This window comes from Thermomyces lanuginosus (genome assembly GCF_041956635.1).
Source record: "Thermomyces lanuginosus strain ATCC 200065 unplaced genomic scaffold VTN49scaffold_28, whole genome shotgun sequence".
NCBI classification, from domain to species: Eukaryota; Fungi; Ascomycota; class Eurotiomycetes; order Eurotiales; family Trichocomaceae; genus Thermomyces; species Thermomyces lanuginosus.
In genome coordinates this window covers 259,300-282,340 of record NW_027192362.1, presented here as the reverse complement: position 1 = coordinate 282,340, position 23,041 = coordinate 259,300, and the positions used below count along the sequence as shown (strand labels likewise).

Below are 23,041 nucleotides of genomic sequence, written 5' to 3'. Positions count from 1 at the left end.
ACTTTCTTCGAAAAGAAGCCTCATTCCAGAACTCTCGCTCTGGGAGTGCGGAAGTAGGGCTTATGGAGCAAGGTCTCGTGGTAGAATGATATGCTTCACGCAAGGAACAAAAATGGGCGGGGTAGCACTCTGAAACCCGGATATGACATAATTGCCCCGCCCCTTATCAGCTCTGGTCCCATAGCTCAGTTGGTTAGAGCGTCGTACTAATAATGCGAAGGTCGAGAGTTCGAGCCTCTCTGGGACCATTTTTTTACATTTTTTTCATCTACCTTCAACCTCTCGTCTTGATTCTGACAGACTTGATGTCAGCTCTTCCTGTTTGTGATTTATTTTTGCTTCATCTTCAATGCAATTCCAATGCACGAGATTAGCACAAGAGCAAAATTCCATCCTGTCACAAGATCTACACGCCTGCTCAATCAATTGGCCTAGGAGCCTACCAGGACAAGGATTCATCTATCTACAACCCAAATGCACAAGAGTACGAGCACTCAAAACTTTGTACTGCAATTAGATACAAGGGCGAATGCCGGTCTTTTCTCCCAAGGTCTACAGTAAGAAAAAAAAAATCAATGGTCGACTCAATCGATAAGCTTTGTTTTGCCTTCGTCCACTGTTGGTTACGAATTCTTTCTATCATACGCAATCGAGATCTGAACGTAACTAGAATATATTTCATGCCCAACGAGACGAAAATACAACAACAGACCCAACAGCAAGAACTTCACATGCGTACACACCTACTCTTCCAACTCTCGTCCCTGTATCAAAATAAAAATAACTTCCCGGATTGACGACGAATGCGGCAAGATGGCCTGGTTCAGACGCGATGCTTACCAGCATCAGGATGAGGATGAAGGAGGAGGGGGAGGGGGAGATGCGTCTGCATCATGACGCCACTCATGCTCGTCAAAGTGTCCATTTCTTCAGACAATCCACTTATCGCGAGAAGATATTTTTATGAGTCATTCTCAAGTCAATGAGGAAGCGAGCAAGCCATGCATCAAATTCGATCCCATTCCATTGAAACAGTATTTAATAACTCATACATACTCCTCGTCTATGATATCGAGTCGAGAATATGCCACGACAGCCCCAAGGTCGATACCCTTCGTTTTCCCATGCAGGAAAAAGAACGACAGAAATGAATAGAATAGTAGAAAAAAAATAACCATGTTCCTGTAAGATGTCGAGATACGCGCGCATCGATGCATGCATGGCCACGCCATAACCCTACACCCACGGTTGGAAAACTCTCTCGGCTTTCCGGGTATCTCGCCATAAAATCAGAACGAACAGAACCGCCAAAACGCCAATAAACGATGAACAAAAGAGACAGCCAGAATGCAAGTTTCTGCAGTCGCAAGTTATACGTCGAGGATGGTGCGATTCAATACTACTGTCGCCACTGTGCAGTTAGTAAGCCCCAAGACGGGACAGTCTCAGAATCGGACAAAGTCTTGCTGCCCCGAAAGCTCAACGTCGGGAGATCCCCCATCGACAATGAACTCGGTGGGTTCGTTGTCATCCTCGTCCAGCTCATCCGAGTCAACGTCATCCGAGTCGATGGCGTCGTCCTCGTCTTCGCTGGACACATCTTCATCTTCCTCCGTTGCAGTGGTTTCTGCACGGTTAGCAGCATTCTTGCGAATCTGCCCTGCCCGGTCGACATGCGGCAGGGTGCACTTGTTCTTCTTGCACACGCCCGTATTGGCGTAATCAGGGCACTCGTAGACATGCCGCTCCAGGCAAGCAGCGCCTTTCTCGCAATATCCCAGGATGCCAAACGCCCGACAAACTGGTGCCCCAGGCGTCACCCGGACGTGCGCATACCGGCACTCCGGGTTCGAACAACGCCCGCGAAGGAAATGAACGCACACGGGTGACCGCTCGGGACACGGTTCATGCGATAAATCACAGCAGTCGCCAGATGGGCATTTACCGGTCTGAAGGAATTCCTTGCAAATGGCTACCTTGTTCGGATCATGAATGTACGGACACGACGGTCCCTTGTAGCAGGTCCCTAGAAGAAAAAAAAACAAGTGATGTCAGCATCCAAGCAGTAATACCTACACGCGGACGGTATCCTGTCTCGCTATTGAAGTCCGACTGTTGTTCGAAGGGGCACAAATTCACAGGTTCGAGGGGAGGGAGAGATAAGGGTACCCGTTCGAGAGAATCGCTTGCAAAGCTCATCTCGTTTCTTGACCTTTCCTGGTTTCCTATGCCATCGGTGAGACCACGTTCCTGGCATCAGTGAAATCCCATGACAATACCTCTTCGACGTCACCGCGCCAAGGCGATGAAGGTTGCCTCTCTTGCTGCGCACGAACGTCACGCCACCGACACTGACTCTCTTCGGAGTCATGCTAGCTGTATTCGGGTCGTCTACCACGGGTAAGCCGGTTCTCGAACAAGGCGCGCCAGAGAGCGACGTACTGGAAAGTCTGATCAGCTTGCTTCCACCGTTGGCAACCTGGAAGGGAATCCCGTTGACAAAAATCTGATACGTCATCGGGCGCTGCGTCGCGACCGTTGCCGGTCCCGGGTGAGCCTGGCCGAAACCCTGCGCATATCTCATGACCTTGGCCTCCTCCATCTTCGCCCGCTTCTCCGCCTTACGCTTTTGAGTCTCCGCCATGGCTTTGGCCCGGGCCTGCGCTTCCCTATCGTAGACAGCCGAGTTGATCAGCTGCATGTGGCGATCGCGTTTGGCAACCCAACCACTTCCATTTGGCTGTGCGGGTTTAGTTTCGTGGTCGCTTCCCATTTCGCCTGACGACTCTGTCGTGTTCCCAGATGCTTGGTTGAGTACCAGAGTCCGATTACGATGCGTGATCGGGCGTCGCGGGGCGCCCCTGGTTCGATAGGGTGCCCATCCTCCTCGGTGATGACGCGCATAGTGTGGAGGGTGGGCGTGTTGATTCTGGGCGAGTTGGCTTTTGTGCTGGTTGATGCGACCTGAAATAGTGAGTTTCAGCTGCGATGAGAGTATTCGAGCAAACCTACCAGCTAATCGCCTGATTCTCTCCACAAGATCCTGTTCTTCTGTCATGGTCGATGCGTTTGGGTAGTTGGATTCGAAGTACATGGAGGCGCGGGAAGACTGAAGTCCTGGATTCCAGAAAAGGTTACGAGTCACGTGACTGTGGCGAGAGTTCAGATTTTGTGCACACCCCCTTCAGCTTCATGACGTCCACCGCTGCCTACGGCGAGGTCGTCGTTTGGTGACATTACGGAAGCAATGAGGCTACCAGTCAATGTTTGTGGACAGCTCAGCTAATCCAGATGATATCATTATACAGTTTCCATAACCAAAATCGAACCGCCCGGGCCCCAACGCCGCCATAGCAAAGAGTACAAGCATCGAACCTGCTATATGACACTCTCAAATTGCACATCCTCGTTTTCAGATCCTACGACCTCATCCTCAGACCCTTCAACACCCGGATCTGGAGGCAGTTCCTCTTTGGGCTGCATATTCAAGGCTTGGGCATAGCTGCTCTCCCGGGCTTCAGGCCGGAGCTCCCAGGTCATTGCAAAATCGCCAGATTTGACCAAGTGAGCAACCATTTCCAGGGTCTGCTTGAGATATGCCTCGGGCTGCCGCAGTCTCGCCTTCAAAGCCTTGAATGGCCAATACCGATACTCTCGGAAACACTGATAAATAAGGTCCAAGAGTTCGTTTTGAGGCATACGAGTGGTCTTGTTGTCCTGAGGACGAGGCTTTGGAGGCTTCGTTGGTTGCTGGATGCCGAGTTAGCGACCTGCAGAGTAAAGCTGCTAAATTGTGATACGCACCACAAACGCTCCCTTGTCGCCCGGCACCACTGTCTTGGGCTGGAGAATCTTGTTGGAGATCTTGGGCACAAACTTTGTCTCTCGTTTTTGTTTGAGCGCTTCGAGAGCCCGAGCTTCGCTGATACGATGGTATTCCTCATTTTCGACAGGGATACAGTTGAACTCATCGGCAACCTTCCCCACGAGGGCAGTTTGCTCTGCGTAGGACTCATTAGCAGCCAATACAGAATGCCGCTAAATCAAACGTACTTGGTATAGTTTTTCGCATATATGGCTCCCATTTTTTCTTGTAAGACTGTTTTCGAGCCTCCCGTTTCATCGACTCATACAACATCGAGCGAGACTCGCCAAACAGTACATCGACGCGGTTCTTGTAGCCGGGAAGATCCTTCTCAGAAAAGATGAAACTATTCTGCACGGTAAACGAGGAATTGTTTGCGTTCACATTTTGACGTCTGAGGATGTAGTCTTTGGGAATGTTTTTGTTATCGGGGCGTTCGAACAAACGTAGACTTATCTAAACTCTCGTTAGAGGCCTCAGCGTTATTGCGTAGATAATGCCGGAGCATACCCTCTTCGTGTTTTGCGCGTCTCCTTCTACCCGGACTGTGCCAATTTGAATCTCCTCGTCGTCATCAAGAGAAGACCAGTGCTCCCACAGTGACTTTGGGATCCGCGTTAACCACACATTTTGATGCGCCTGGGAAAAGTCCAAATCGCCCGCATCCTCGTAGATATCTTCATCTGCGAGCGTGCCGCCTTTGACGTCGGGATCTGGCTTGATGAACGGCGCGCCGCCAGGTTCCTGTTTGATTTGCGCAGCCATGGGCCGACGTGTCGAGTCCGATCAACTTGATGCTGCCAGCAGCGGTAGGTCGTTGAAGCTCTTTTTCAGCGGTACACAACAATGTCGCGTGTCGCGATATTCCCAGAAGGAACCGAATATGTCGAGCAACCGTGACAACCAGGGTATCAGACGAAGCTCATTGATGACGAGGGGCGGCAAAATCGTCCAGGCCTCAAAGGCGGTGAACGGAAACAGGCTAGCGCGCATTGCTTATGTAATCCATAAAGATCGTCAACTGGCAATCGACAACGTCAACTGGCAAAGTCACTGCGGAGCCTAGCGGAGAGCTCTGAGTAGGAACGTTGTTTGTATCTGCTGCAAGCATATTAGAAGTCAGCTAGATTGTGTTTTTGCATGATCTGAACGCTTAAACTGATAACGTATTAGCTGGCTTCTCCGTCGATCGCATCCACCAAGTCGGAGAACTTGTCCTAATTTCCGCATCATGGCGTCTCAGGACGTCGCATCGGCCCTATCTCAGATCGAATCCCCCTCGACCCCTCAGCAGTCCAAGCCGCAGCTATACAATGATCTGCTCAGCAAGATTGTCACCAGCTCAACGGGGGACCAGCTGTCACAGGACCTGATCTACTTCTTGGATTCGATTCTCAGCGACAATGTGAGCGTCGTGGTTTCCCGCCCGCTTCTCGATACCTTTATCACAAAGCTCCGTGACCTGCCCAACGAGACCAAGATCAAGGTCGGACAGCATGCGATTACATTGCTGCAGTCCCGCTCCGCATCGCTCGAAGAACAAGACTCAAATCTCCGGGAGATCCTCGCCGACGCCTACGAAGAGGAAGAAGAGTACATTGCCGCCGCTCGGGCCCTGCAGGGCATCCACGTGGACAGCTCGTCGCGCCTGGTTACAGACGCTGCCAAGATCCGACTATGGATTCGGATTCTACGATTGTACCTGGAGGAGGATGATACGACGAGCGCCGAGTCCTTTTTGAATCGAATCAAGAATTTACCGACCAAGATTGAGGACCCCGAGCTGAAACTGCACTTTCAACTCTCACAAGCGCGGATTTTGGATGCCCGTCGCCGTTTCCTCGAGGCTAGCCAGGAGTATTTCAACGTCAGTTTGGCTGTGGGAGTGGACGACAATGACAGACTACAAGCCCTGTCGGCGGCAATCATTTGTGCGGTACTGGCACCGGCCGGCCCGCAACGGGCGCGTGCTCTCGCCCGGCTCTACAAGGACGACCGCGCAACCTCCGTGGATGAATTCGCCATCCTGGAGAAGATGTACCTGGACCGACTAATTACGCCCGAAGAAGTGGCCGCATTCTCGAAAAAGCTACAGCCGCATCAAGTTGCAAAGACCGCTGACGGCTCTACTGTTCTCGACAAAGCGGTGCTCGAGCATAATCTGGTCGCCGCCAGCCGTTTGTACGAGAACATCAAGACGGATGCATTGGCCTCGATCTTGGGGCTCACAGACTCGGGGGATACCTCGGCGGCTGAGAAGGTGGAAGCCTATGCGGCGCGCATGGTGGAACAAGGACGATTAAAGGGCAGTATCGATCAGATTGACGGCATCATCTACTTCGACTCAGGCGTCTCCGATGCCGGCACGCCGGGAGCCACGGGACGGAATCTACGACTGTGGGATGCGGGCGTGCGAGGAGTCGCTGAGGAAGTCGAACGCGTGGCGGCCAGCGTTTCTGACGCTTTCCCGGTAAGCGCAGGTAACGATCCGGAATTCGAGAGCTTGAGCTGATTGCGCTCGTAGGAGCTGGCTGCGTCGCAGATGGTGCACTAATCAGGCAGGACGATGCTGCTATTGGAGTGTTGGAATGTAACTGAGGATTCTTGTGGCGGCATTGCGACGCCAGTAGAACTTGACATGATCAAATAGAACAATGATGATCGATCCATGAGAAAGACAAATTCCGGCCATTCTTAGCCTTCAATAGCCGATGCCCAGTTCAATAGCCGACCGTCTTCCCAGCGGCAAGATCAAACTGCGCTCGACTCTGAACGGAATACATGTTGGATGCTGATTTCTTGTGACAAGGTCTTGCAGGATCCAGATAGGTTGTCCATAAGAAGTCCCTGCCGGAGAGATTATCATAAGCTTCTCATCTAGCCCTCGGGCCTTCTTTAGCCGAGGCCAAATCCTTCCCCAGAAATTTTGTATCACGTGATTGACCCCTGCCATGAACCGAGGCGAATGTGAGCGGGTCTGGGGAATAGGGCGGCCAGTCAATTGCCGCGCAATTGAGCTTATGTAATGACATTCTTCGCGGAGATTGCTCCGGAGCACAGCAGAGCAGAGCAGTGCAGAGAGAATTTCTTGAGAGAGGAGCTCTGAAATGTTGAGTTGATTGAGATGGCAGTGAGATCTCGCTCATTGTTCTTGAATTTTCTCAGCAGCTGTACTCGTATGAATGCGCGGGATCCAGCTGGATCCAACGAAAGGCTGATCCCTCGCCGCCCTGACATGGTCGGATTTGCATGTGAAAGTTGCTGATTGCCTGAGCATGTCTGGGAACCAAACCACCTCAGAATTTCACATTCTCCAGGGCAGAAGATTTTTACTGCTTAGGTTTAGCATGCAGAGCGTTAAGATACACTGTGAATTGGATGATTGGTTACCCCAGTTTTTGTTCTCCTTCCCTTCAGCACATGGAACGGATTTACATGTGATTGTGTCTGAAACCGGCAGGTACATTGTATACTTGTAATTACCCAAAACAGAAACCAACGATGACTAAGAATCTCAAGGCTCCTGATTTTGACGCTCAAAGACGGCACCTAGAACGCAAAATTTGGGATCCATAGAGCCGAACCATAGAGCCAGTGACATCCTTGGACTGGAGGTGCAATTTAAATCGAGAGTTCAGACGGGATCGTAGGCGCAGAGGGTCCGGAGTCCCCGGAAACGAGTCGCCGAAGCAAGTCCGCCGCCACCGCTGGTCAACCTCGGCCGAGTAAAGCTGCGGACCAGTCCCGAAAGGAATCAATAAATTAAGCCGCAGGTCTCCCCGCGCATCCTCTTTCTCATACACTCTTGTTGACTCTGTGCAGAAGGACTTTTTTTCTTTTAAGAACCTACGTTTGAGTCCTATCCATCATGTCACAGACACCGCAAAGAGTTATTGTTGTCGGTGGCGGGTGTATGTTCCACTAGCTTTGACTGTCCCGGGAGAAGAAGCTAAACCACTGCAGTGTCCGGTCTGAGTGCCGCGCATACCGTCTACCTGAATGGTGGCAATGTTCTGGTCCTGGATAAGCAGAGTATGTGATTGGCGCGTGTTGTCGGTCAATTCGGAGCTAACAATCAACAGACTTCTTCGGCGGGAACTCGACCAAGGCCACGTCCGGTATTAACGGTGCGCTGACCCGCACCCAGGTCGAGCTGGGCATTCAGGACTCGGTCAAGCAGTTCTACGAGGATACTCTCCGATCGGCTCGCGACAAGGCGCGTCCGGAGCTGATCCGCGTGCTGACCTACAACTCTGCCTCGGCCGTTGAGTGGTTGCAGGATGTCTTTGGCTTGGATCTGTCGCTGGTGTCCCGCTTGGGGTAAGTGTCTTGGATCGTTTCTACCTGGAAGTTCGAGCTAATAATGTTCTGCAGTGGTCACAGCCAGCCCCGAACGCACCGTGGCCATGATGCCAAGTTCCCCGGCATGGCCATCACCTATGCGCTGATGCAGCGCCTGGAGGAGCTGACCGAGAAGGAGCCGGACCGCGTGCAGGTTCTCAAGAAGGCCCGCGTGACGGCTGTGAACAAGGAGGGCAACCGGATCACCGGTGTCACCTACGAGTACAACGGCCAGACGCACAAGGCCGACGGTGTCGTCATCTTGGCCACTGGTGGCTACGCTGCCGACTTCACCGAGGACTCGCTCCTCAAGAAGTACCGCCCCGATACCTATGGTCTGTCGAGTACGAACGGCCAGCACGCGACTGGTGATGGCCAAAAGATGCTGATGGCCATCGGCGCCAACGGCATCGACCTGGACAAGGTGCAGGTGCACCCGACGGGTCTGGTTGATCCCAAGGACCCCACGTCCAAGTGGAAGTTCTTGGCCGCAGAGGCGCTCCGTGGCGAGGGTGGCATTCTGCTCAACTCGGACGGGCAGCGGTTCTCGGATGAGCTTGGCCACCGTGACTACGTCTCGGGCCAGATGTGGAAGGAGAAGGAGAAGGGCAAGTGGCCCATCCGGCTGGTGCTCAACAGCAAGGCATCCAACGTGCTGGACTTCCACACACGGCACTACTCCGGCCGTGGCCTGATGAAGAAGATGACCGGCAAGGAGCTGGCCAAGGAGATCGGCTGCGGCGAGGCGGCGCTCAAGAAGACGTTTGACGAGTACAATGAGATTGCCGCGGGCAAGAAGAAGGACCCGTGGGGCAAGAAGTACTTCCACAACACGCCGTTCAGCATTGACGACACATTCCATGTCGCTCTGATGGAGCCGGTGCTGCACTTCACCATGGGTGGCATCGAAATCAACGAGAAGGCCGAGGTGCTCAACTCGGAGAAGAAGCCCTTCGAGGGCCTGTACGCCTGTGGTGAGCTGGCTGGTGGCGTGCACGGAGCCAACCGTCTCGGTGGCTCGTCGCTGCTGGGCTGCGTCGTGTACGGCCGTGTTGCCGGCGACAGCGCCAGCCGATACCTCTTCCAGCAGGTGCTGTCGTCGAAGCAGTCGACTGCCCAGCAGCGACTGAACCAGATCTCGCTGCACATTGACCCGTCGAATCCGGGCAAGATCTCCGTGGAGTGGAGCGGCTCGAAGGACGGGGCCAAGGCTCCCGCGTCGTCAGACCGCGTGGAGGCGCCGATTGCTGGCGCTTTGACACCCGCAGAGTCGTCGGCGACCAAGACTGCGTCGTCCAGCGCCAAGCCCAATGACATCTCGTCGTTCCGGATTCCGGACAAGGAATTCACCATGGAGGAGGTTGCCAAGCACAACAAGAAGGATGACCTCTGGGTCGTGGTCAAGGGTGTTGTGCTGGATTTGACAAACTGGGTGAACGAGCACCCGGGCGGTCCCCAGGCTCTGTACAACTTTATGGGCCGTGATGCATCTGAGGGTGAGTCAAAAAGACATCCATCATCAAAAGTGAGCAGTTTGGCTAACGTCGTTTTAGAATTCGAGATGCTGCATGACGACGAGGTCATTCCCAAGTATGCTTCGCAGGTTGTTATCGGCCGCGTCAAGGGCCAGAAGCCTAGCCTCAAGTTCTAAAAGGGCGGCGCATTTGGAGTTGGATTGATTTTCATGTTTGATGATTTGTATATCATGATATAGTTTGTATTTTATCAATGAAGATCGGTTCATTATTCTTTCTAACTCTCGCACACAAGGTACAGCAGTAAATACAAGGTAGGAGCGAGCTCACTCTCGCATATGCCTTAGAATCATCTTCAACCGCCTCACAGCCGGGCCATCAGGCACCTTAGTAGCCTCACCACCAGAATGCTCCTCGTCCGACTTATTGAGTTTGAGCTCCTCGAGTGCAGCCTCGAGAGTCGGCCGGAGATAGCCCCAGACCTCATCCGTATACTTTTCCTCCACGGCCAACCAGTCCTCCGATCCGGGGAGTTGGGAAAGAACCCTGTCACGGAGGGCTAGCGGATCCTCCTCTCCGTGGCCATTCTCGACAACCGTATCTATGCCCGGGATGAAGCTCCGCGATGACAGAGCCCGGCCAGACGTGCCAGCGTGCCGACGGAATGAGTCCAGAATCTCAAGCTCGGTTTCCGTTAGAGGTGGCGTTGTCGAGTCGGCACCTGCGGAGACTTCATCGTGGAACAATGGAGAGGATAACAGCTCGACGACAGCTGCTCCGTCGGTTGCCTCTGCGGCGGTGGTTGTGGTCGTGGTGGCGGTATTGGTCGCAGAGCGCCATGCGTTTTCGAGGGCATAGTTATCTTGAACTCGTTGCTTGCCTTTGTCCTTACCTGCAAGGTCTGCGTGTGGACTGGAGTTGACTTGTTGTAGGTCTCCGTAGTCATGTTGGAATTCGTGCCATTGGCGAGAGGCCTCGTCTCCGAGCTGCGTCTCTGCCGTTTGCTGTGGTGCGGATCGAAAGGTTCCAGGTTGTAGGTTGTTGGCGGCGCCGCTGGAGCCGGAGCTGGTAGTGGGAACGGCGTGCAGAGATTGGTGCCCGCGTATTGAGGAAGATGATGACGATGATACCTTGTCGTTCGCCAAAGCCTGCGCTAGATCAGACCCCAGGCCATGCCCACTTGGCTGCATCACGGCCTGGCGAGCAAGCTCTCTGGCAGAGTGCCGGATGCGGTCACTGAGGCTTTCTTCTGTATTGGCACCATTGTCCTGCCGTTGTTGGGAGGGGCCATTTTGGTCATCCTCCTGGTTTTTCTGATTCTGAGGCTGTTTGCGCTCCATGAATTGTATGTATTTTCTTCAGCATGAGGGCAGAAACTAGAACGGATTTCCTCATTCTCGATCATAAGAATTCTAGAGTCGAGAGAGCTTCTGGAGTACCTCGGCCCAGCGGAACACATTTATCCATACGGATATTTCAAATTATCTGCTCCCCAGGGTAACCAGGTTATCCAAGTTTGTAACTCTTGATGTCACTCGCAGCTGGCAAGCCGTCTTTGCTCGAATGCAGCAGTGTTCACGCCGTGAATGACGACAGCCGCGATTCTCCATCTCCACCATCGACTGCGTGTGCGGGCCAGAATCTGCAGCTGGGACTCTGTCTTGCCCTTGACCTGTCCATCCGCCGTATCCTATTGAAGCCTTAGTGATTGCTGGTCGTCAGGCTGAACACTGATTTCTAAGCCTCAGCTTCTCAGAGTAGGTTCACTTAAACCAATATTTTTTTTTTCGATTATTTTATTTTGATTTGAAGAGCATCGGAAATATTTAAATCGATTCGAGATCAATTCCCGCGATTCGACTTTCTGTTCCGTGCTGTCGTTTGCCGTCGGGATCTGATAGCAGTAGTATTTTCTTCGCCCGCCCCGGAGACCTTGGATCTGAATCCCCCCCCTCCAACATACCTCGTCATTCGTCATCGCCAGCCCCTCCGACACTCCTCCTTTGCTCGTCCCTGTGTGTCCCTTGATTCCCCGACCGGTAAGTGTTCGTTCGATATCGCCGTACTTTTCGCACTTGGCTCCGTGTCGATTGGCCGCCTCTGCTCCCAGTGTTGTCGCTGTCCCGCCCTTGCGGACCCCTCGAGCGAGAGATCCCCCAAACGCAAAAATCACAACACTCCGCATCACGAACGTTTTAAGTTCTCTTGGATATATCTCCTCCATCTCCGAACAGTCGCTGATCGCTGCCCTTCCCCTCCAGTTCGCCGCCATTCCCCCACTCCGCCCCGGTCGGGTTGCTCCGTTCGATCCCCAAGTCAATCTCTTCCGTTATCCCACAACCCCCGTCAACCTCGACCGTTGTCCTCTCCGCTCCTCGCTCTCCTCTCTTTCCTCCCTCTTTCTCTCTCTTCGACCCTGTTGACTTTTCTTCTGTCTCCGCTCTCCTTCACTTAGCCCTGCGGAATCGTGAAAGATGGTCGACGGAGATCCAGGGACGCCCACCTGGAAGTTTACACAGTGAGTGCCGCCCGCGGCAACCTGGGAGATTGGGACTGACGCGCCGGACAGATGCTTCGGCGACAAGGGGGATGTGGAGGATATCACAGAAGGTACGTGGCAGCAGGATAGTTGGATCAGGGCCGCATGCTCATGGCTGTAGCCGATATCATCTCGACAGTCGAATTCGACCATACAGGCAACTACCTAGCCACCGGAGATAAAGGCGGTCGAGTGGTGCTGTTCGAGCGAAACGAGACGGTATGCGTTCTCCGCCCTCGAACAGGTCAGTCGACGGCCGCTGCTGACGCTCCGACAGAAAAAAACGTGCGAGTACAAGTTCCATACCGAGTTCCAATCGCATGAGCCGGAATTCGATTATCTAAAATCTCTCGAAATCGAAGAAAAGATCAACAAGATCAAATGGTGTAAACGGTCGAATCCCTCCCACTATCTGCTCTCCACCAACGACAAGACGATAAAGCTATGGAAGGTCTTCGACAAATCTCTCAAAGTCGTCGCCGAGAACAACCTCTCGACCGACCTGACGCCTGCCGGGGTAATTGGCGGCGGGCCACCACGACCGCCGCAGATTTCCATCAAAGATCCCTCCATGCTCAAGCTCCCGCGGTTGACGCATCATGACACCGTCGTCGCGGCCCAACCCCGTCGAACCTACGCCAACGCACACGCCTACCACATCAATAGCATTTCCGTCAACAGTGACGGCGAGACGTTTATCAGCAGCGATGATCTCCGCATTAACCTGTGGAACCTCAACATCCAAGACCAGAGCTTCAACATCGTGGACATCAAGCCTGCCAACATGGAGGAGTTGACCGAAGTCATTACCGCCTCCGAGTTCCATCCCATCAGCTGCAATTGGTTCATGTACTCCAGCTCAAAAGGAACTATCAAGCTGGCTGACATGCGTACCCGCGCATTGTGCGACGAGCACGCAAAACGTACGTTGCTCGAAAATTCGTTCTGGTACTTTGGCCATGCTCTTACTAATGAGGATTATAGTCTTTGAGCAAGAGGAAGACGCGTCATCTCGTTCGTTCTTCTCCGAAATCATCTCCTCCATCTCCGACGTTCGTTTCTCGCACGATGGCCGCTACATTATTTCCCGAGACTACCTGACGGTCAAGGTCTGGGATGTTAACATGGAGCGACAACCCATTAAGGTCATTCCAATCCACGAGCATCTGCGACCGCGGCTGTGCGACACCTACGAGAACGACAGCATCTTCGACAAGTTCGAGGTTGTCTTCTCCGGCGACGGCCAACACGTCATGACGGGCAGCTACAATAACAACTTCATGATCTACCCGACAGATCCTAACAAAGAGACCGAGATCGTCCTTCAAGCGGACAAATCGGCGTTCAAGGCCAAGAAGGTCGGCGTGCCGACCCCGATGAACAAGAACGGCAAGAAGAATGGCTCGAGAGGGAACAGTCCAGCTGGAATCGGGTCGCGCATGCGGAGAGAGACCGATGCCGACCAAGTGGACTTCAACAAGAAGATTCTACACATGAGCTGGCATCCTCACGAGGATAGCATTGCGATTGCTGCAACGAATAACGTACGTTAAGTGTCTATTGGTTGAGGTGCTTTGTGCTAACTTGTTCCAGCTCTTCATCTTTTCCGCGTTGTAGATGTCTAATCTGTGAAAGGTTGACCGGACTGTGGTGGGAATGGAATGGAGAATGCCCAGCGGGTGATCTTGCATTTGGTAATGGAACTACATCTTAGAAACGATGACAACGTGATGGAGATTGGCTTTCAGTTTTGCGGCACATGAATTCCATACCCTCCTAGTTTGTGCTCTACACGATGCCGTGATCTCTGTTCTCCGATCTCTCTTTCATGCGGCGCCGATTTTGGCGGAGCGGTCCGCATGACGTGTCCAGTATCATCTCTCTCTCTCTGCCTTGGCTCTTTTTGTTCCAGTCCAGGATGTATCCTCTCTTCTAGATGAACTTTCAATTGCTACATATCTTGGGCGGATGTGATCTGGTCTCATCCTCATTGGTAGATGAGACAGATTCTCTTGTTCTGTTGACGTGAAGTGTGCTTTATGCGCTTGAGAGCGATTATTCTCAATCAAACATAGTATTAGGAAGGACTCTGTTCTACTATTGTCTACCAGACACATATACACCGTACACACTGTAGCTTCACCATCAAGCTTCAATGGCGTCATATATGGATGGCCCCCCGGAATAACCTTTTGCCGGAACTAAACTACTTCTGGCCATCTCTGGTTCTGCCTCTGTTCACCGCCTCCGGAATCGCTCGTCCTTCTGGGGATGCAGGATTCACGATCTCTCCAGACCCAGGAGAACCCTGACTCTTCTGTCCCCGGTGCAAGTGCTGCTGTTATCTCCTCGAGACCAGGGTCATCAGATGCTTTGTCTGTCTTGGAGTCTCTAACTCGACTTGATCCTCGATCTCGGCTTTGCAGTCTCCTCTTTTTGCCGGATTTTTCCTTCTAGTTTCCCCCCTCTTCTCCAAGCTAGCTCTCCAAATCTCGGACAACGCAGCGATGTCTTCGTTGGAGCGCTCTGCTCGCTGAAAATCGTTAGATCGCTCTGGGTTTCGCTTCTGGTCTGGGAGCTTTGGTTTGTTCATTGCACCGGGAACTTTCTAGGCTTGTGAGCGTCTTATCGGTTGCCTCTGCGTGATCTCATCTTCCAGTTTGTCGCCAGCTTGATATGAATCCGCCATCTGGCAACGACAACTGGCACTCTTCTGCTGGAGGACCGCCGTCGCACCCGGCTATGGATCAGCCGAGGCCTCTGGGATCCTTTGGGTAAGTACCTCGAGATGGAGATCAAGCCGAGCTCTTCGATCATACCTGAGCGAATTGAGGCTGACAGCGCTTGTTTTCAGGCAAAATGCTCAACAGGGTCCCTCGTCACAACAGAACGCCCCCGTTCTCCCTCCTCCGTCCGGTGGCCCTTTCCACGCCGGCAGTCAGCCCTCCAGTCACTCATTACCCGGTCTCGCCGATCTGACCCAAGGCCCCGGTGGTCCACACCAACCACCGCATTACAGCCAACATGGGCAGTCATCGCACGGACATTCGCTGCCGGGCATCAATCAAGCCATGCAGCACCCCTCGCCTCAGCTGAATCGTGACCGCGAACGGGACTCGAGGGATCGCGAGATGCTGGAACGGCAGCGTCAGGAAGAAATGGCTCACCGTGAACGCGAGCAGCGCGAACGGGAGCGGGAACAGATGGAGCGGCACCAGCGGGAGCAGCAACAGCATCATCCCGTCCAGAGCCATACCGGCTCCATCCCCATTCACCAGCCGGTGGCGTCCAAGGTGCCGAACTCGATCCACGGGCCGAATGGGCTGCTCTCGAATATGGGCGGGAATGCGCCGGCGAGTCAGCCGATGAATACCATGCAGTCCGGTGGGCCCGGCGGTTTGTATTCCTCACACCAGGAGAACTCTTCCCGTCCGTACATGCAGCATGCCCAGGGACCGCCCTCGCAACAAATGATGGGCTATAATGGAAATACGGGTCCGTCGCAGGGCCATAGCAATGCTGCTGCTCTGGCGCAAGGCCAACAGCCGATCTTGAATGTAAGTAGTTATACCCTCATTACGTGCACACTGGCAACAGACCGCCTTGGCGTGTTTCTCTGGTGGGAAAACAAAACCTCCATTTTGGATCACATGACGTGCGTGAATTGAATAATGGCGGTCGCTTGTTCGGTTTTTCTCTCGAGTGTGATTCGAGTCCTTTCTGAAACTGGCTGGCGGTCGTCGTTCCCATCCCACCATGGAGGACACAGTGCTTGATCATCGCAGTCATTTCATCATGAGGACGCCGAGTCCGGTTTCCAAACCTGTGCTGATGACTCCGATGTATCAGGATGCCCTTAGCTACCTTGACCAGGTCAAGGTGCAATTTTCTGAGCAGCCGGATGTGTACAACCGGTTCCTGGACATCATGAAGGATTTCAAGAGCCAGGCGTACGTAGACCGCGGCATCCCCCGCTTTTTGTCAGGTTGTTTTTGGTCTACTGACGAAATTCCAGCATCGACACTCCCGGAGTGATTCAACGCGTTTCCGCGTTGTTCAACGGTCATCCAGCTCTCATCCAGGGTTTCAACACTTTCCTGCCTCCTGGATACCGCATTGAGTGCGGGACCGAGGATAACCCAGATGCGATCCGGGTGACCACTCCTTCTGGGACTAACACCCTGTCGATGTCTCGTAATCGTCCCTATGAGACTGTAGGAGAACCGGGCGGGCTTGCGCCGCCGGGTCGTGACTATTACGATGCACCCCGTTCAGGCTGGCAGCAGCCCCAGCACCACCAGCAGCAGGGCGGCCTGGGCGGTTCGTATTCTCCCGGTAACCGCGTTGTCGGAGGTGGTCTCTATGGGCAGCAGCAGTCCCAGGGTCAGCCGCAGGACCATCATTATGACTATCAGAATCAGCAGGAGCACCAGGCGTCGGCCAGTGCCGCGGCTATGCATCAGCAGGAGCAGCGCGGTGTTTCTCAGCTGCAAAACGCCGCGGCGGCCTCTGCTGGGCGTCCGTCGATGATGCCGACGTCTTCCGCTCCGACTGCCGGAGGGGTAAACCAGCCGATGAACAACCTGGCTGGAGTGGGTTCTAACATGCTGCAGGGTGGTTCGCAGTCAGAGCTGAACAAGCGAGGGCCTGTTGAGTTCAACCATGCGATCAGTTACGTGAATAAGATCAAGGTAAGATCTGAAACTGTATAAATGCTTTGTTTTGCCGCTGCTAACTCTCCGCTAGAATCGCTTTTCAAACGCCCCGGAGATCTACAAACAGTTCCTGGAGATTCTGCAAACGTACCAGCGTGAATCAAAGCCCATCCAGGATGTGTATGCTCAGGTGACCAACCTCTTTAACTCTGCGCCGGACTTGCTGGAGGATTTCAAGCAGTTCTTGCCAGAGTCTGCTGCTCAGGCCAAGCAGCAGCCACCGCCAGGGCGTCCGTCTATTGACGAGCCAGCACCGACGAGCAATACCCGCGGTGAACCGTACCCGGGAGCGACTGCTCAGACTCATACCCCTGGTCGTGATGTCAAGATGCCTCCGTTAGGCCAGTTCAATGTTAAAGATTCTGGCAAGGAGAGCAAGAAGCGTCGGGGTGGTCCTGGAGCTGCCACTACTGTAGTGACCGACTCTGCTAGAATGGGTGACTATGCCAACCGAGCGGGCAGCGTCCAGGCTGGTAGTTTGAACAAGGTTAGTCGTCTTTCCCGTCTCTAGTATTGAGCATGACTAACTTGAGCCCAGAGAGCCAAAGTTTCTCATACGAAACCTGGCCCGGAAGGACAGCCTCCATCGCCTACACTGGTGCCTGCGCTGCCTGAGCCCATCCCACCGACTTTCTCTCTCACCCCCACTCACGATGAGTTTGCCTTCTTTGACCGGGTGAAGAAGTTCATCGGCAACAAGCAAACCTTTGGGGAGTTCCTCAAGCTGTGCAACTTGTATTCTACTGACCTCATCGACCGCCACGTGCTGGTCAAGAGGGCTGCCGGGTATATCGGCTCGAACCCGGAGCTGATGTCGTGGTTTAAGCGTTTCATGCACATTGAGGAACCTGAGGACCGCGTCATTGACCTGAAACCGAAGCAGGAGTCCGGCACGGTTAACCTGTCTCACTGCCGGTCCTTGGGTCCCAGCTACCGCTTGCTGCCCAAGCGTGAGCGGCAGAAACCCTGCAGCGGCCGTGATGAACTCTGCCGCAGTGTGCTGAACGACGAATGGGCGTCCCACCCAACCTGGGAATCCGAGGATTCTGGCTTCGTGGCTCATCGTAAGAATCAGTATGAGGACGCTCTCCACCGCATTGAGGAGGACCGCCATGACTATGACCATCACATTGAGGCTTGTACGCGGACCATCCAGCTCATTGAGCCGATCGTCCAGCAGTTCACGGTCATGTCGGAGGCGGAGCGGGCCGCGTTCAAGCTGCCGCCGGGCCTGGGCGGCCAGAGCGAGTCCATCTACAAGCGCGTGATCAAGAAGGTCTACGATCGGCAGCACGGAGAGAAGATCATCAAGGATATGTTTGAGCGCCCGTGTCATGTGCTGCCAATTCTGCTCTACCGCCTGAAGCAAAAGTGTGAGGAGTGGAAGGCCAGCCAGGTAAGTTTTGATTTCCATGGTCCTGTTGAGCGTACTTTGCTGACGGAAACTAGCGCGAGTGGGACAAAGTCTGGCGCGAGCAGATGCAGAAGGCTTTCTGGCGCAGCCTTGACCACCAAGCAATCACCAACAAAGGACAGGACAAGAAGCTCTTCTCGGTCAAATACATCCAGAATGAGATTCAAGCCAAGTTCGAGGAGGGCCGCAACATCCGCAAGAGCGGCTACCAGCTCCCCAAGCACCAGTTTGAATTTGAGTTTGCCGACTTTGGGGTCATCGTTGACGCCACGCATCTGTTGTTGACCTTTATTGATCGCAACTCTGGCAGCTTCGGGGCGGATCCGCAGAGGGTGATGGCCTTTATTAAAGACTTCATTCCCATCTTCTTCGGCATGGACCGCGACACTTTCCACATGTACATGAATGAGGTGCTTAGCTGCACGCCAAGCGAGGAGATGGACGAGGACGCGATGGCGGTGGATGATTCGTCGACCACGCGCAGCCGCCGGAGCCAGGTTAACAAGAAACTTGAGCTGCTGCGGGACGTCCTTGAGCGTCGTGCGGACAAGGAATCAGTGCCAGTCAGTCCTGCCGCCACCCCCCGCGATGCGGTGCTCGTGCCGTCGACGCCGATTCCCGATCCCACGGAGACCTTCAATGTGGCGGACCTCAAGTGGATGGAGCATCCGGGTGACGGCAACTTCAATCTGCAGCGGGAGTACACGCTGAATCAGTCGTACGAGAAGAAGGTGCACCATCTATACTGCAACCTGAACATCTATTGCTTCATCCGGACGTTTGAGCTGCTGTACGGCCGTCTGCTCAAGATCAAGCTGCACGAGAAGGAGGCGCACGAGGACGTGAGGCGCGCGCTGCTGCCGAAGGCGGCGCATGATCTCGGGCTGATCGACAAGCTGCCCACGGACTTCTTCTACGATTGCGACCCCAAGGCCAACTTTTACCAGCAGATTGTGCGCATGTGCGAGGAGGTCATCAAGGGCGACCTGGAACAGTCGCACCTGGAGGAAACGTTGCGGCGGTACTATCTTAAGAGTGGGTACCAGCTGTACAACCTTGACCGGATCTTCGGCGGTATTGCGCGCTTCGCAGCGGGCGTCTTCAACAGCGATCCCAAGGACCGCAGCGCCGACATTATCAACCTGTTCTTCAAGGAGCGCGACCGCGAGGAGACGACGCATCACCAGGAGATCCAGTACCGGAAGCAGGTGGAGCGTCTGGTCAAGGAGGGTGACATTTACCGCGTGACTTGGAACCCTTCGAACCATAAGGTCTACGTTCAGTTGATGACGGCGGAAGACAGCACGCTGGACAACGAGGAGTTGAGCCAGGAGGCGCGCTGGTCTTACTACGTGACGGCATACACCATGCGAGACCCCACTGAAGGCGTTCCGTTCTCGCGGATGCGCATGCCGTTCCTGCGGCGGAATCTCCCTGGCAAGATGGACCAGGAGGAAGAGTACGAGCGGTACTACCGACGGCTGGTCAGCCACGATGGCTTGGTGATCCGCATCTGCGCCAACAGCTACCACATTTTGTATGAGCCGGGCAGCTACGACTGGTGGTGGCGGCCGTCCGCGCCGGCTCGTACCAGCGAAGAAGAGGGCGGTAACGAGGAGGCGCAGGCGCGGGCTGCCAAGGATCGGGCGGCCGTTGAGGAGCGCCGCCGCGACCGGTTCTGGCAAAAGTATGTCAACAATCCAGAGTGGGCCAAGGGGCTCAGCAAGGACGAGGTGGACCGGTCCAACCAGCAGTTCCGGGCGTGGGTCAAGGGCGCTACGGAGGAGGATAAGGACTCGAAGGAGGAGCGTAAAGAGGAGCCCGCCCCCGCGGAGGAGCCCAAGGACACGGAGATGGCGGAGGCGGAGCCTGCTGAGTCATGATTATGCAGTGATATTCTGTTTTGTTTCATTTGAATTGCTTTCTATGTTGTGATGAAAGACGCTCCATCGACGGACGGCATGTATTGATTGAGGATCCATCAGGATGGCTTACAGCGTCTGGGGGCGTTGAACGGATGACGACTGGGATCAGAACGGGTCTAATTATGAGCTGGATTGTTTCTCACTCATCTCATTTTTTTTTTTTCTGTATGTATAGATTAGTGAATGTATTTCTTAAACATTGAATTAACTTGTTCTGAGAGATTCGAACTTTGTTCTATAGAGATGACAGATGGTGGATAACCCGGAGGTTCCGTGTGCCCGACGGGTTAACCGGGCCATAGCCGAGCCGGCCAGTCAGTGGTGCCGGCGCCGATCACCAGGTTCGACTCGGGCCGAGAAGCCGATCTAAGACTGTCCCACCAGACATCTTTGCTGTATGAGTAGTATGCAAAGGAATGGAATTTGAATGCAAAGAATATCTCGTGTGGTATATCTGTCGGAATGCACATTGCCTGACGCTTCCGGCTCAGGTGCAGCAAATTCCAGGTTCGGGCGCCGGGAATGCAGGAAGCGGACTGCGGGTTGACGTCATGGTCGCCAGATCTGATCGACCATAGAAGGGATCTGGTCTAAGAACAAGAGCTCAATCAGTTAGTTTAGAATTCAATTAGATTAAAAAACCGGCACGATTTGAAATTGATCTGTGGTTCGACTTATAAAATATTACAGATAATTGTACCCATTGACCCGTTATTCCTCCAACTACATAACACAACCCGTCTCCATTCACCCGTTTTTATACCGATAGCTCTCTCCGCGTCTCCCCCTCTTTCCCCCCCTCCTCTGGCGTTTTGTACTTTCGTACCTCTCACGCACACTTTTCTCTTTTCCACTCTGTTATAGTTCTTACTCTGTGAGCAAAAGAGCAAGACGGGAGAGGAAGAGATAAGGGAAGAACAAGCATGTCCGCCTCCGCAATCCTCAAGAGCCGCATTCGGCGGCCTTCAATGCTCAAGAAGCTCGCCAAAGCTGAGGATCTGATTGATCTGTTCCCCAATGGCTCATATATCGGCTGGTCCGGGTTTACCGGTGTGGGATATCCAAAGTCGGTTTCCTTACCCTATCCCACTTTGAAACGAATGTTCGCTGACAGATGCATAGGAAAGTGCCTACCGCGCTCGCCGACCATGTAGAAAAGAATAACCTGCAAGGGAAACTCCGGTACAATCTCTTTGTCGGCGCATCGTCCGGCGCGGAGACGGAGAACCGCTGGGCAAGACTAGATATGATTGAGCGGCGGAGTCCGCATCAGGTGGGCAAGGATATTGCGCGGGGGATCAATGCGGGACGGATCAAGTTTTTTGATAAGCATTTGAGTATGTTTCCATCGGATTTGGTATATGTAAGTTTCCCGCTATCCTTTAGGGGAGAGGGAGGGTTAATGGCGTAGGGGTGGTATACTCGGGACCGACCACATAATCGGCTCGATGTGGCCGTTGTCGAAGCTACGGCCATCACTGAAGATGGTGGCATCATTCCCGGTGCATCCGTCGGCGCGACGCCGGAGCTGGTGCAGATGGCAGACAAGGTGGTGATCGAGGTCAACACGGCAACCCCCTCGTTCGAAGGTCTACACGACATCAGTCTATCGGATAAGCCACCGCGCCGCAAGCCGTACTTGATCATGGCTCCCGAGGACCGCATCGGCACGCCACACATTCCCGTGGATCCCGAGCGCGTGGTTGCCGTCGTCGAGTCGGATTACCCGGATGCGACGCAGCCCAACGCGCCCGAGGACGAGACGTCGCAGGCCATCGCCAACAACCTAATCGAGTTCCTCAAGCATGAGGTCAACCACGGCCGTCTGCCGCAGAACCTGCTCCCGATCCAGTCCGGTATCGGCAACATCGCCAACGCGGTCATTGGCGGCCTCAGCCGCGGTGCCAACTTCCGCAACCTCAAGGTCTGGACGGAGGTGCTGCAGGACTCGTTCCTGGATCTGTTTGACAGCGGCCATTTGGACTTTGCCACCGCAACATCAATCCGGTTCTCGCCGGATGGCTTCAAGCGGTTCTACGACGGCTGGGAGCACTACTCGCCGCGGCTGCTGCTGCGCTCGCAGCAGGTGTCCAACTCGCCCGAGATCATCCGGCGGCTGGGCGTCATTGGCATGAACACGCCCGTCGAGGTGGACATTTACGCGCACGCAAACTCCACCTGCGTCATGGGATCCCGCATGCTCAACGGCCTGGGCGGCTCGGCGGATTTCCTGCGCAATGCGAAATACAGTATCATGCATACGCCGTCGACGCGGCCCACCAAGTCGGATCCGACGGGTATCACCTGCATCGTGCCCATGTGCACGCACGTGGATCAGACGGAGCATGACCTCGACGTGGTCGTCACCGAGCAAGGGTTGGCGGATGTGCGCGGCTTGTCCCCACGGGAGCGGGCCCGCGTCATCATCGACAAGTGCGCCCACCCGGATTACAAGCCCATCCTGCAGGATTACTTTGATCGGGCCGAGTATGAATGCCTCAAGAAGGGAATGGGCCATGAGCCGCACATCCTGGCCCAGGCGTTCAAGCTGCATCAGAATCTGGAAGAAAAGGGAACCATGAAGATCGATAAATGGTAGTTTTAATCACTTGTTGTTTTATGAATCTATGTAGTAGTATGTTAGTTATCGACGAATCAAAAGCTAGACATTTGAAAAAAGAGAATCACCTGTCCTCGTCTACTTCGGCGCCGAACATCACGACCGACGTTCAAATCACCTGATCCGCCGTTTTGCGACCCAGCTATT

General features: G+C 54.0%; 10 protein-coding genes and 1 non-coding gene across 11 annotated transcripts; 6 read left to right on the top strand and 5 right to left on the bottom strand.

The window, feature by feature from the left end:
• Positions 1 to 174: 174 nt before the first annotated feature.
• VTN49DRAFT_t41 lies at positions 175 to 248 on the top strand. The gene has a single exon. It is a non-coding gene; the product is annotated as a tRNA-Ile (tRNA).
• A 1,197-nt stretch (positions 249 to 1,445) lies between these two features.
• VTN49DRAFT_3212 (uncharacterized protein) lies at positions 1,446 to 3,058 on the bottom strand (the record flags this gene model as incomplete). The annotated part of the gene is made up of 5 exons (XM_069411024.1): positions 1,446 to 2,026; positions 2,170 to 2,225; positions 2,280 to 2,391; positions 2,443 to 2,964; positions 3,013 to 3,058. The coding sequence occupies 5 exons, from the start codon at positions 3,056 to 3,058 to the stop codon at positions 1,446 to 1,448; spliced, it is 1,317 nt and encodes a 438-aa protein (XP_069268490.1).
• A 320-nt stretch (positions 3,059 to 3,378) lies between these two features.
• Positions 3,379 to 4,630, bottom strand: VTN49DRAFT_3211 (uncharacterized protein; the record flags this gene model as incomplete). The annotated part of the gene is made up of 4 exons (XM_069411023.1): positions 3,379 to 3,750; positions 3,805 to 4,001; positions 4,054 to 4,321; positions 4,376 to 4,630. 4 exons carry the CDS (start codon positions 4,628 to 4,630, stop codon positions 3,379 to 3,381), a joined length of 1,092 nt encoding a protein of 363 aa, XP_069268489.1.
• A 466-nt stretch (positions 4,631 to 5,096) lies between these two features.
• VTN49DRAFT_3210 (uncharacterized protein) lies at positions 5,097 to 6,419 on the top strand (the record flags this gene model as incomplete). The annotated part of the gene is made up of 2 exons (XM_069411022.1): positions 5,097 to 6,335; positions 6,390 to 6,419. 2 exons carry the CDS (start codon positions 5,097 to 5,099, stop codon positions 6,417 to 6,419), a joined length of 1,269 nt encoding a protein of 422 aa, XP_069268488.1.
• Positions 6,420 to 7,733: 1,314 nt separating this feature from the next.
• On the top strand, positions 7,734 to 9,857 carry VTN49DRAFT_3209 (uncharacterized protein; the record flags this gene model as incomplete). The annotated part of the gene is made up of 5 exons (XM_069411020.1): positions 7,734 to 7,776; positions 7,829 to 7,897; positions 7,948 to 8,185; positions 8,240 to 9,702; positions 9,760 to 9,857. The coding sequence occupies 5 exons, from the start codon at positions 7,734 to 7,736 to the stop codon at positions 9,855 to 9,857; spliced, it is 1,911 nt and encodes a 636-aa protein (XP_069268487.1).
• A 150-nt stretch (positions 9,858 to 10,007) lies between these two features.
• On the bottom strand, positions 10,008 to 11,021 carry VTN49DRAFT_3208 (uncharacterized protein; the record flags this gene model as incomplete). Its single annotated transcript, XM_069411019.1, has 1 exon — positions 10,008 to 11,021. The coding sequence occupies one exon, from the start codon at positions 11,019 to 11,021 to the stop codon at positions 10,008 to 10,010; it is 1,014 nt and encodes a 337-aa protein (XP_069268486.1).
• Positions 11,022 to 11,212: 191 nt separating this feature from the next.
• On the bottom strand, positions 11,213 to 11,953 carry VTN49DRAFT_3207 (uncharacterized protein; the record flags this gene model as incomplete). Its single annotated transcript, XM_069411018.1, has 2 exons — positions 11,213 to 11,371; positions 11,645 to 11,953. 2 exons carry the CDS (start codon positions 11,951 to 11,953, stop codon positions 11,213 to 11,215), a joined length of 468 nt encoding a protein of 155 aa, XP_069268485.1.
• A 202-nt stretch (positions 11,954 to 12,155) lies between these two features.
• On the top strand, positions 12,156 to 13,837 carry VTN49DRAFT_3206 (uncharacterized protein; the record flags this gene model as incomplete). Its single annotated transcript, XM_069411017.1, has 6 exons — positions 12,156 to 12,199; positions 12,251 to 12,291; positions 12,342 to 12,439; positions 12,498 to 13,143; positions 13,205 to 13,764; positions 13,814 to 13,837. The coding sequence occupies 6 exons, from the start codon at positions 12,156 to 12,158 to the stop codon at positions 13,835 to 13,837; spliced, it is 1,413 nt and encodes a 470-aa protein (XP_069268484.1).
• A 724-nt stretch (positions 13,838 to 14,561) lies between these two features.
• VTN49DRAFT_3205 (uncharacterized protein) lies at positions 14,562 to 14,813 on the bottom strand (the record flags this gene model as incomplete). The annotated part of the gene is made up of 1 exon (XM_069411016.1): positions 14,562 to 14,813. The coding sequence occupies one exon, from the start codon at positions 14,811 to 14,813 to the stop codon at positions 14,562 to 14,564; it is 252 nt and encodes an 83-aa protein (XP_069268483.1).
• An 83-nt stretch (positions 14,814 to 14,896) lies between these two features.
• On the top strand, positions 14,897 to 20,232 carry VTN49DRAFT_3204 (uncharacterized protein; the record flags this gene model as incomplete). Its single annotated transcript, XM_069411015.1, has 8 exons — positions 14,897 to 14,994; positions 15,075 to 15,777; positions 16,070 to 16,170; positions 16,236 to 16,782; positions 16,834 to 16,911; positions 16,967 to 17,422; positions 17,474 to 18,331; positions 18,385 to 20,232. The coding sequence occupies 8 exons, from the start codon at positions 14,897 to 14,899 to the stop codon at positions 20,230 to 20,232; spliced, it is 4,689 nt and encodes a 1,562-aa protein (XP_069268482.1).
• Positions 20,233 to 21,197: 965 nt separating this feature from the next.
• On the top strand, positions 21,198 to 22,873 carry VTN49DRAFT_3203 (uncharacterized protein; the record flags this gene model as incomplete). The annotated part of the gene is made up of 3 exons (XM_069411014.1): positions 21,198 to 21,340; positions 21,397 to 21,637; positions 21,686 to 22,873. The coding sequence occupies 3 exons, from the start codon at positions 21,198 to 21,200 to the stop codon at positions 22,871 to 22,873; spliced, it is 1,572 nt and encodes a 523-aa protein (XP_069268481.1).
• Positions 22,874 to 23,041: the final 168 nt, after the last annotated feature.